At 41.5% G+C, this 12,782-nt stretch overlaps 2 protein-coding genes across 6 annotated transcripts in view; one reads left to right on the top strand and one right to left on the bottom strand.

Moving 5' to 3' along the window:
- The first annotated feature begins 4,135 nt into the window (after positions 1–4,135).
- cbx7a (chromobox homolog 7a) lies at positions 4,136–8,958 on the top strand. The gene is made up of 6 exons (XM_051388479.1): positions 4,136–4,438; positions 5,686–5,729; positions 5,900–5,965; positions 6,110–6,176; positions 6,904–7,213; positions 7,312–8,958. The coding sequence occupies exons 1-6, from the start codon at positions 4,370–4,372 to the stop codon at positions 7,890–7,892; spliced, it is 1,137 nt and encodes a 378-aa protein (XP_051244439.1). The 5' UTR covers positions 4,136–4,369; the 3' UTR covers positions 7,893–8,958.
- A 2,740-nt stretch (positions 8,959–11,698) lies between these two features.
- ep300b (E1A binding protein p300 b) overlaps positions 11,699–12,782 on the bottom strand; it is a 33,880-nt gene continuing 32,796 nt past the window's right edge. For all 5 annotated transcript variants that reach the window (XM_051387160.1, XM_051387158.1, XM_051387157.1 and 2 more), the window contains exon 30: positions 11,699–12,782. This exon is cut by the window's right edge and continues 3,715 nt beyond it. The gene's annotated coding sequence lies outside the window, so the exon portion shown is untranslated.

Consider the following 12,782-nt stretch of genomic DNA (forward strand, 5'->3'; position numbering starts at 1 on the left):
GTAAGGGGCGGGGCCTATCAGCATGATTGGAGGTCAAACCTGGTTCAATGGACTTCCAGTGAAATAGGAGACATCTTGTGTCCAACAGGAAAACTTTTGAAATGAACAACATAATAATATTGACAGATCCTGGAAAGAGTTTATGTCTTTTTAAAGATTTTAATGTGGAAATTATACTTTCATATCAGACACACACTTTTGTCCCAATGGATGATTATTATTGACACATTCATGTGTTAGTAGCAAATACAATACAATATAATAAATATTTATATGATAATCAAAGTCAAAATCTACAAAGCAGATTAAGAGTAAAAAGGTCAATACTTGCTCTGAAATGTAGTACAGTGTAAGTAAGTTCCACCACTGGTCCGGGATTCCTGCAGACAGTATGGGTCTGATACCAGATGTTAGGTGTTAGAAGCTCTGGGGTCTAGTGATCGTACGTATTTCTAGATAAGACACCCCCCCCGACAAAGTTTGCAGCTTTGTGTTTTACTGCAGAATTTGAAAGGTTTTATTTTTCCCAGCAGTGCTGCTGCTTGTAACTCTGTACCCGGTGAACTGCCCCCGGGGGTCTAAAAGGGCTGGGACAAAGGGAAACAACCCAGAAAACGCGTGGATTCCCGGCATGAGGCTGTAAGTTATCCTCATGTGTTTGGTTTTTTTCGCTGTTGTTATATTCCAGAGAAGTTGCGGTGATTTTACCGTCACGTTTGGTGACTCATACGTGAGTCATAGCATGTGGGTGGGAGTGAGCTGTGTTGTTTTCATCCCTCTCCGATACAGTAGTATCCGGGCAGATAACAAGTCATGTGATTGCTGTGTTTCTTTTGAATTGCAGCATATTACCTCCTCCTTACGGGAAAAGCGCCCTTTTCATCCATCAGTATTACATTTTAGACTAATACCGTAACGCTGCTCCCTGTAGGGTTACTATATGAGTGCCGTAAAGGATAAAGACGCCATAATGTAGGATGAGATCAGCATGGAAATTACCCGAACTATAAGGACGCCATCGCGCAGGATCACTGCTGTTTGGATATTAAAACATCACAGTGCACAGTAAACTCTACAGTAAACATCAGGAGTCCCAGCAGGACTTCCTAAAGTCTACAAGAATATTAAAGGAGCATTATAGAAACAACTTAAAGGAGGCCTCCAACAATTTTACATACAAAGTTTACTCATCATGAGGAGTGCGTCTTAGTTGGAAAAAGTCTTTGTATTAAGTCTTCTGTGTCTCTGAGAGGAGCTCTGAGGAAATATGATGTCATGGTGAGGTCATCAGGGTTATCTCAGTTTGAGCTTGAGACCAAAATTTTAACAGATGTTTTACAAACTGAAAGTGTTCAGTAGGCAGAATCTAATTAAAGACACTGTTGTGTGTAGGGTTTATAGTTTTTGGGGATTGACTCAGATTTTATTTATTTTTTTTTTTTTTTTAAATCTCTCTCTCTCTCTGTAAAGCAGTATTATACGCTCCGCGTCCACTAGAGTCCGAGTGACGTACACTTTGGCATCAGAAGGAGTACACGCAGAGTCTGTGCAGACATCCGCGTACCACCAATTTGTTGTGACCACACGGACTCGCCACATAACAACGACACTGTGGGGAACATGTCCTCTGAGCAGACTCCAGAAAACACAATTACTACATGTCCGTTCAGCTGTATGTGTGTGTGTATTTGGGAATATATTCACTGACTCGAGTAACTACTTTCTGGAAGTGAATCATCCCTTAAAGAGATGCAAAGATCACTGACGTCAATAAACAATTGATTGTCCTTCCGCTGTAAGGTCTTTATTTCAGTAATATTGCAACATCATAAATGATTCAGCATCTTCATGTAAATAAAAGTGAATCAAACATGAATCTGCAAATTTATATTTGAGTTATTTTAAGCAGAAATGGCAGAAGTTGGTTGTTTGTAGCTTCCTACATGTTCAAATGTACTCATTTTTTGGGGTTTTCTTGGTATTCTGTTATAGTAATAGCTTTATAAACTGCATTACCTTTGGGTTTCGGACTGTTGGAATAGGTTAGTTTGGGCTCTAGGAACAAGTGAGGGCAATTTTCACCAAAAGATTATAAAATTAGATGTAAAATGAATTGATAATAAACATATTAGTCATTATTTGCTGACAGAACAGACATTGACACCTACAGGTTGTTTTATTTTAAAGCCCATAATCAATATAAACTGATTCCAGTCAACTTAACACCACAGACGCTTCGCATTACTACAAGAATATCATTGGGTAACTACAGAAATGTCTGGTTTGGGTGTTTACATAATATCAGAGCAATGAGGTCAAAGGTCACAGCTGGGTCAGTAGAGGGGGGATCACTCATCAGTCCTGAGCTGTTCATCAACTCTTCCTGCTGTCTCGTCATCATCATCCAGCTTTTCAGCAGTCGCCGTAGAAACAGTTGCCATGACACCCAATGCCCGTAAGTGATGCAAGTGTTCCAGGTGCAGAGAGACTGTGGACTGTGGACTGTGTGTGTTGTGTGTGTGTGTGTGTGTGTGTGTGTGTGTGAGTGTGTGTGTAGTTACAGAGAGTTTTACTGTAAACTGATCCACACCAGCCTCAATGAAAGACAATAGGAAATTGGCTTTGTGCCTTTTTTCCACCGCAGTCACTTCACCTTTCTGAGCTGTTCCACCTGGGGCCACGATGAGTAAAAGCTCTGGTAAAAAGTTAGACAGGAGTGTGTTCAGTGGCTGCGATCACGCCACTGAACACAGATTTTAAGGAATTGGTCCTCTGTAATAAATTAATGCTGGCTGCAACATATCAGCAGTCATTATCATCACTGAGATCTTTATCTGTTGTACCAGCTCTCCTCTCTGCAGATAGGTTGCTTAGCACTCAGGATGTAAAGACTTTCAGTCAGTATTTAACTGTTTATTTCCATATTTGGATCAAACACGGCTGGAGGGGTGGACATTTTCACCAGAGAGTGAAACGAGGCCTTCATTTCCATTGCAGATTCTGATCTTTTCTGCCTTTACTACTGTTACATAAAAATACATGAGCTCACGCTGTTTCATGCTCAAGCTTGAGTTCAGTGTTTTAACTGAAAAACCTCATTTGACTGAATTTCACCTGTGAAAGATAAAAATACCTTCAATTCAATAATTTATGACTGAACGGACATGTTGTTCTGTTTGTTAATAACTTAAAGGAATAGTTTCATGTTTTGGAAAGTAAGCTTTTTTTGCTTTCCGGCAGACAGTTGAGGCTACAGCTAGCAGCTTCTTAGCCTAGTTTAGCATAAAGACGAGGGATAGGGGAAAACAGCTAGTTCTCTCCAAAGTTAATAAACTCCACCACCCAGCAACTCTAAGGCTCATTAATTACTGTTCTGTACAAAAAGTGTAATTCATGAATTCCGACTTTCAGCCAAGAAAGAGTCCGGCACATAATCTCCTGTAAAACAACAAATTGTCTTTTTTTTAACTTTGGTTTTGTACAAATTAAATTATTTTTTATTATTTTGATATTATTAAAAAAAGATATAACGTGTTAATCAGTGAGCTTTAGAGGTGCTGTTAGGCACCTGGTATGTTAACTCTGCACAGAGCTAAGCTAGTTCTTCCCCCTGTTTCCAGTCTTTATGCTAAGCTAAATATTTATATTATTTAATATTTTGATATTTGGATTTATTTAATATTTCTATTACCATACAGTCCAGAGAATGGATCTTCTTATCTAACTCTCTGCGTGAATGCTATGAAAGTGTTTCTTTTAAATAATGACAATATGTAAAAGGTTTACAAGGAATTAAATAAAACATGAAGTTTGAAAGGTTTTTGAAGTTTAAGAAGTAAAAATATGAGTGAACTGAGTTATAACACATTTCCCTTTTAATGGAATTATTAACATTTTTAATGAAGACATGTTAATGAAACCCCACATTATGCATCCCTGTATCCTCCTCTAACTTTAGTTTGGTGTAACCTTGTCGTCCTGACCCTCATCCCTCTCTCTGTCCCTCTTTCGCTCTCTGCTCCAATTTGCGTGCGCGCCCTTGTAGCCCGGGCACGCACACTGGGGGCTCGGCCTTACGCAATGGAAAGGGGGCGCGCCCGATTTAAAGCAACGCGTTGTCCTGTGTTGATGTGTCGCAGATTTTAAAAAGTGAGGGAGGCAGGCAGCTGGAGTTTGGACGCAGAGCCTCAGCGCTCAAAACAAAACTGTTCAGACCGGGAGCGAGCGGCTACAGTAACAAACCGAGGGCACCTCCCCCCCCTCCCTCCCCCCTCTTCCTCTTCAACTATTTTTATTTCAGCTCTTCCACAATAACAGCACAGATACAGTGTTTGCGTCCTGTTTGGAGCGTGTGGAGCAGCGCGCAGCGATGGAGCTGTCATCAATGGGAGACCAAGTGTTTGCAGTTGAGTCAATAACAAAGAAGAGAGTGAGAAAGGTAAGAAGGAGGACCAGCAGCACACTTAGTATAACTTATATAACTTGTTTTCCTTATGTTTTTTTTGTATCCTAACAGAGCGGGGTGCGCACTGTAACATCACCCTCTGTCCTCATGCGCCACAAAACTAGGCTACGCAGTTCCCCAACTACCCCTGTACTCTGCTCCATCCCCACTAATCTATTCTTTTAATTAACTGCGCCAAAGTTGAACATTGTTTCGCAGCTCGAGTCGCATCCTGTAACCTTCCTGTGCAGCCTGCTCCGATGCTGCAGCATGAACGTGTTTTGAGTGAGCCCACGCAACTGTAGTAACCTAAAATGTTAAAGGGGTGTGTGTGTTGAGTGTGAGTGTGCTGAAAGCGGCCAGTGTACAGGGGAGCTGCGCAGTTGATTTAAGTTACGCCAGCGAGCGGGGCAGCGGTTTCTGAGTGAAACTGCTGCGTAATATCACCGACTGCTGCGTAATGGTGAGCCATTGATTTACAGTGGCGGAGATTTGGACTCACAATAACAGATTATACCCACGTTGGAGAATTTAGCGGCGCGTATTTGACGCAGCATGTGCACATAAAGTGTGACCTGTAAAGTAAAATAATATATAATAATGATACGTGTAATGCGACATCACCTCCATCTAACAGTGAGAGTCTATTATAAAGTTTATTATTAGGTAATAAAACCGTGAAACCATGTGTGCGACCGGGGTCCTCGTAAACAAACAGCTTCCCTCCACGTAAGGTGAGTAATAGTTATGTTGTGATAATTGTTTCAGGGTTGTTGGTTGAACGTTGCGCAACACCACGTTGTTTACATGTTCCCGTGGCCCCACCTATCCTTGCCAAAGCGCCCGTGCTCGTTGAAACCGGCTCGCGTAGCCATGTGTGGTCATGCCACCGCGAGAGAAAATGCGAGAAAATGCGAGAGGGGAGCTGCTGTTTGGAGGCCGCCCAGCCCCACTGTCATTGACGTCACCCCTTTAGAAAAATGGAGAAAGATGTCCACGACCCTCCCTCCTCACTCCCCCCTCCCTCCCTCCCTACACACTTTAAAGTGACAGTCATCCTTTTCGGTCTTACTCGCTCGTGGCAGCGTTTTCCTGCATCTCACTGCGACCAGATTTGAAATGCAGGTTGTGTGAGTGTGTTCCGACTTTGTGCTGGACCTTCTCTAAGTGTGTCCTCCCCCCTTCCCTCCCCTCTTCCCCTCTTCCCGTCTCTCTCTCTCTCTCTCTCTCTCTCTCCTTAGGGTAATGTGGAGTATCTACTGAAATGGCAGGGATGGCCCCCAAAGTGAGTAAGCCTTGAGTCATCATCATCATCATGACCTCATCCCTTCAAATCTGTTTGCTTTTTGGAACACGCTTATTGATACCTGATGACCATGTCCTGTAAGGACATAGATAGATAGATAGATAGATAGATTCAAATGTGTGTGTGTGTGTGTGTGTGTGTGTTGGCAGGTACAGTACTTGGGAACCAGAGGACAATATTTTGGACCCGCGCCTGGTCCTGGCCTACGAAGAGAAGTGAGTAATCATAGAAAGCTCTTTTTATGCTTGCAGAGCACTTTTTTGGGGGGGTTTTCTTTTTGTTCTCTCACTCACAATCTGTTTCTCTTTGTCACTGTGTCTCTGTCCTCTCCCAACCCTCTGTTTCTACGTCTCTCCCAGTCAGGAGAAGATCAGAGCTCTGGCCTATCGAAGGAAAGGTCTCAGACCCAGGAGGCTCGTCCTGCGGGTAGCGACACTTTACCTTTCTTCTTGTCTCACAAGCCTTTGTTATGGCTTTCACAAATTTAGTGTGATTAATTGGTGAGGCACGCCATCAGTTTAGTATTGCACACACAGCAGAGGCTCAGATATCCTGACTTTAAGTCCATATTGTGGGTCAAGTTAATTTCCCATAATGCAGCTCTACAGTATCTCTCATTAGACCCGACCGGCCTGGTTATTTTCTGCATCTCCAGTGTGTAATAGGTTGTTAGAAAAGTATCGTCTGAAGCCCAAGGTGTGAAAAAATGACGTCATCCAGCTTTCCTAAACTGTAGAAAACTCCCTCCAGTTCCACAGAGGACTTTACAAAACAGTTTTCACGGCTTGCACTCACTGTTGCAGAAGCACAAATACATGTTTCGGTTCTAATAATAGCCTCAATAGACCAGAATGCAATTCAGCTAAGAGACCTGTTTGGTTTTTGGGGTGGGGGTGGGGGGGGTTGTTGATCTTACTTTGTTACTGTCACTTTCACTGCTGCTGCTGCTCTCCACTCTTAAAGACAGTTTCATGAAAGGAATTCTGGGAAATTGCAAACTGAAATCAAGGAGCTCTGTTATAAAATCCTTTTCATGAGATTTGTTGACAGTTAGAAAACTACTGAATATCACCCGACATATCCTTTAAGATTTCACACACATTCATGTTGTCTCCAAATGAAGGCTGTAATGTTTCATCTTTGCTCTGCCCAGAACATCTTCGCCATGGACCTCCGCAGTGCCCACAAGGAGAAGCCGCCACCTCGCCTGCGTCTCTCCCTCACCCGCGCCATGAGCACAGATGTGGACCAGGGCGAGCGGGGTGGCATATACCGCCGGTCAGCCTGGAGGAAGAGCAAGCAGAGGGCATCCAAACGGGGGCCAGAAGGACCCTCGCACAAAACCCTCCGTCCACTGAGGAAGATGGAGGAGCCCATGGTGGAGGACTGGGGCGTCACCAGCGAAGAAGAGAAGCCAGAGTCGGAAAGCACCACGGAGGAGAGATGTGAAGACAGTTTATATGGTCGGTTTGTTAAAATAATCATTTAGAAATTGAGGTTAATTCTGTACTTGACCTTTGACCCTCAGGAATGAACAAAAATTCTCTCTTTTCCCCTTAAGGTCAGTCAGAGTGCAGCTCCCCGCCCCTGCTGGAGCGACAGGACTTGATGGAGATGGAGGTGGAGGAGAACGTGGGCGCCGACCTTACAGCGGTAGGTACAGAAACTTGGACCAACAGACTGGGAGGGACATCAGAAACAAGACAGAACCAGACTTTTGCGTGCAACCAATCAGAGGACAGCACCTCGATGCCTGAGGCTGGACCAGGAGATGCGGTTACCGTGGGTGACGGGTCAGATTGGGACAGATTGGGTGAGGAGGGCACTGAGTCGGAGTGTCTCACATTAGAGAGCAGCGTTTGTCAGAGAAACAACACAACCTCAGTAATAGTGAGCGTTCAGGAGTGCAGCGAGATGACAGGTGATGACGCATTCACCGCTGTCACTGACTGCTCCGCTGCTGAGGAGAGGAAGGAGGAAGTGAAAGGTAACAATCAGAGCGTTACCATGGCGACACCAGGCAGTCAGACTGCCGCAGCAGAGCATCCTGGAAAGGTGATTGTAACAAATGTGACTATCAACTCTTTGACCGTGACTTTCAAAGAAGCCACGGTGGCTGAAGGCTTCTTTAGGAGCTATTGAATTATGACAAAGAGAGATGGAGGGAGATCAAAACAACCATAAGTAGACTTGCCATTCATTTTGTACATGTAAATAGTCGTATGTGTAAGATAATTCCACATGTTTACAAAGCTACACTCATTTCCTACTGAGTTCAATAAAGACATTATTGCCTTTGAATAAAAAAAAAAAAAAAATGAGTGGTAATTTTTATCATTGTGTTTATTAGTCATGATAGGAAGCCTGAGGCCCCCAAAAATGTGCTCAAATCAACCAGTGCAGTCCAGGAGACTAAATGGATCTCAGCGGCGGGTTTCATTCCCGGGGCCGCTGGGTTAACTGAGAGCAGGAGACAGATGGCGAAACAGCAGTCTAGAACGTTACAGTCCACATTACTACTTCCATGCACTTACTTTTTCCAGCCGTCCTCAGTGCTTTCCAGCCAGACATCGGTCTCACACTCAGATCTGTTCTCGGGGGCCTGTTTCAGTCGCTCCTCTTTCTTACGAATAATGTTTTGTAAAGATATTGTTCTTTTTTTCAGTATTCTCACAGAGCTATAACCGCATGCCCTGTCAGTCTGTGCCACACATACACAAAGCCCTGTCCTGTGGTTTGTTGAAGAGGTTTATTTCTGTCACAAAAGAAGTAAAACAAAGAGAGTGAGTTAATGCCTGTCGCTTAGATGCAGTTCTGCATTTCAAGGAGTATGCACAAAAAGAAGTACACAGTTGTGTTTGCCGTCTGTCTGTCCTTTTACTTTTCAAGTATGAAATGCTACCTGGTTCTATTTTTGTATTACCAATTGATAGTCCACTCTTTTCACTAGCCTTTGTGCATTTCAAAAGAGGTGATATCAGTTTACACTGCCGCTGTTACGCTGTGTAGGGTAATGTGCAAATCGAAGCAAATGTACGTTAGGTCAGACCGTAGTGAGCTATTATTTATTGCATGTCACATGTACAAGCTAAACTAACTTATGTCACTTAATGCGTCAGAATCTGTCTTTCTCTGACAAACATGAACTGTCAAACATGTCTTCTCTTTTTTATTTTGATTGAATTTACAATAAATATGTACAAAAACAGCTGCCTCCTGGAGCATATTTATTATCATTTGGGAGTACTGCAAGTCATTTATATGTACACTGAATATAAGACAGGAGGTTGAGGAAAGACACACAAAGAAAGCCCACAGCACACTTTCTTGTGTAGTAATTGTACTTTACAGGAAGTGCATTGAAGTACTGGAAGCTCTTAGAGCAATATGGGAGCTTTTTGTGTGACCCACTTGTACTTTATTTAAAAGATACACTGAATTTGTTTTGCAGTCAACAGCGCCCCCAAATCCCAAAACTACTGCTTGACTGTCAACACACTGTTTTATTAATTTATGAATCTTAATCGGGCACTATTGAGCACTGCAACAAAACCAGGGAGAGCATCTTTAAAGTCTATTTTATTCTTTATTCGGTTATTTCTCAGATCCCCTTTTACATAAAAGATATTTCTACATAAGTTGACAGTTTTCTTTTATAAGGGGTTACAGTATGTATAAGGTCTCATTTCTGAATAATGAAACATGAAAATCTGTATAAAAATACAAAACTAATTTAAATAACACTGAAAATAACAATGTAAATAAACTAAAGTCATATATTATTATTAGAGGTTTTACTGAATCAGTGAGTTCTGTACTGAAAATGTGCAAATGTCCACTTTACCGTGAAACTAAACATTTACAATGATCAGCCAGCAAAGAGGAAAAGAGTAATCTGGATACATATTTCCACATTTCTCTCCTCAAATTTGCTTCCATTGTAAACCCTAATTATCCCATCCAACAACATTATCCTTTCTGAAATGTAACTCATTTTTATTCTTAAAGATGCAACCTTAAGATATTTTAGTTATTTTTTTGTAGCTATTTTATCTAAAAATATCTGTAAAATATCTGTAACCCCACTGTGTTCCCCATCCTCTATAACTGCTTCATGTTGAACAATCGTACTGTCATGTCACCACTAGAGGGCGTGTTGCTCTCAGGAAAGACACATTACTGTAAGTGACGCCATCAAGTGCAAGTTAATAGTCTCTGAATCATAGGCTCAGTATGTCTGAAGTGTGTGGGAGAGACCAAAAAGAAACATAATTTAGTAAACATGAAGCTCTTTCAGCTACAAATATACTTGTATCCACACACACACACACACATACATACATACATACATATATAAATACATGTATTTATATATGTATGTATGTATAAAGATCAGTGAGCATTGTATTAGAGTGTAACCTCCTCACCCTCTTTTTGCCTTTATGATATAAACCAGTTGTGATCACAGAGGGTATGTATGAGGTCTTGGTATGGTCCGAGGAGAGTAAATAATGTTTTCAAATCTCAAATTTCAATCTTAGGTTTAATGAATGTAATTGTCTTACAGGGTAAATAAAATGTATTTTCAGATGTTTAAGACAAATTAACACTGTTCCCCAAAACAGCAGGTTAATATATCTAAAAAGTTAATATCTTGAATTATGGTTAAGTGCATGCTCTTTTTACTTTTTCAGATTTGAAGGGAATCGAGATCTTACTCAGCAGTTATCCTGGTAGTCCTGTTGATGGGAAGGGAGGCACATTTGTAAATCTAGTAAAAACATGTAAAGACTCTATATCTAATCTAACGTTACTTTTTATTCTTGGCAATAATAAACATATTTTCTTTAGTGTACAAATGAGTTTGCCAAAAAAAACATTTAAATATGAAATTATATCAATTAATAGCTGCTATGTTTAACTCCAAACAGCATAAAGCCATTGACATGAGACAGAGGGAGGGGAGCCTTTTACATGTCTGTGTCCAGTTTGTGTCCCTTCTACAGGAGCACAGTACGACACAACAAATGAAGGGACCATGTTGATTGTAGTCATTTTGCCTCCCTCCAGGGAGTGGCCAATCAGATGTCAGGAGGGGCTCTTGCCTTCTCTTGCCCCTTGATTAAAGCCATTAGTTACCTTTGGCATGTTCAGCAGTATAGTGAGTATTTTAGTTTTCTAACACGTGATGAACTGTAATGAATGTGTGATACACTTGAAAACATTAAAAGTAGCCTACTGTGAGACTGTTACCTACTCAGAGGAGTGAGGAGATGAGGTCCATCTGACTTAAATGTTGCATTTATAACTTACTTGGAACCATTTCACAGTATGCAGATTGAGGAGTTCTTTTTCTCTAAAAGATAATATAAGGTTCATTTTATTTACAATTATCATCATTGTACTGGCTAATGTTATTAGCCTCTTGGAATAAGAGTGTAGAACCATCTTCATGATCCCTAAATCCTGTTGAGAATGACAACATTCAAATGCAGCCTGTCATCGTTGATTGTTTATGTAATGTGGTCGACGATCCCTCAGTTTGTTAGTTGTTTTAAACCCACAGTGAACACATTGGAAGTCTGGGACAGCAGCATACGACTGACCTGCCTTTCTAAAAAAAAAAAAAAAAAACTTTGCTCATCACTTTTCCCTTTGTTCCCATGCCAGGATCCTGTAGGAATGACTCAGTCTTTGCAGTGATCAACAGGTCAGGCTGGTGGCTGGTTCTGATCTGATCCTCTGAGGTAGATCACCATGGTAACCCATACTGATTAACTTCAATTAAAAGTGAGCCAACTTCATAATAATAGAAAACGAGAGACAGCTGGATAACTCGTGTCACTTTGTGATACAGGAACCAGGTGTGTTTTTCTTAAAAAAAGGTGGATGCTATATGGCTCACATTCACCAATCTCTAACAAACAGCCACATGCAGGACACATCACTGTTGGTAATTTTCATTTTATTATAAAAACAGTATTTGAGTCCACAGTTTGTGTTTCCTTTGTACAGTAAAAAATATTAAATTAAACTCCCAAAGTTCTTAGCAGAAAGATAAAGAGGATGGAGTTTGGGGGGGGAGGGAGAACAACTTCCCCCAGAGGAGGAGGAGGGGGGGGTGAGATTTAAAGTCCAAGGGAAGCAGCAAAGGGGACGAGGCCGAAAGAGACGGAGACTGACTGCTCATATCTCCTCCTTTCTCCTCATTTCTGTGCAACACAGTTCATTTGGATCAAAATCCTGTTTACTCCAAACAGTAGAATCCTAAAAACACTAAAAGGAGCCCATCCCACCCATTTTTTCACATCCCAGCCCATGTACTCAAAATGTTACAGGCACACAGGTATGCACCCCCCCTCCCCAAGCCTCCACTGCTCCATATTAAGTGTCTTTAAAGGAAGGAGTGCACACACATTCGAGGGAGAGGGCTTGCATGTTTGCGAGGGAAGAGTCCCTTCCAGCATGACCGACGTCCGATACAGAAGCTGGCCGGGACGTCGTAACGCGTCCGTTCAACATCTCAAACTCACAGCAGACCCTCAACCACTGCAATAAAACACTGACATTTAATTATTCCCACCTGGACAGACCCAACTAAAGACATCTAAAGTGAAATGAAACATCCACTACCCCCGTCTTAACAGTCATTAACAAAAATATATTTCTATACGAATTTTAGCAGTCTCAGGGTACATAACACCCCCATCCCACCCCCCAAAAAGAAAAAAAATAAATAAAGCAAACCCAAACATTTAAAAATGAAGATATGCATCATGTTTGGATTTACATTAATAATCCACATCACTCTGCAAAACAGAAATAGACAGACTGAATGATGGGAATTGAAACCGATAAAAAAAGTTCTTTGCATTAAATCATCTCCTCTTTAATTCTTGACCACTTTTAAAATCTTAAAAACATTTCTTAAAAAAGGCAATTACTCCTATTTACCCCCAAAAATATCACCTTTCTTGTATTCAGCAAGAGGTGGAGGTGAGGGGGGGCGCTAGAGAAACCATCCCCCTCTTT

The sequence above is a fragment of the Dicentrarchus labrax genome, unplaced genomic scaffold (assembly GCF_905237075.1).
Source record: "Dicentrarchus labrax unplaced genomic scaffold, dlabrax2021, whole genome shotgun sequence".
Taxonomy (NCBI): domain Eukaryota; kingdom Metazoa; phylum Chordata; class Actinopteri; family Moronidae; genus Dicentrarchus; species Dicentrarchus labrax.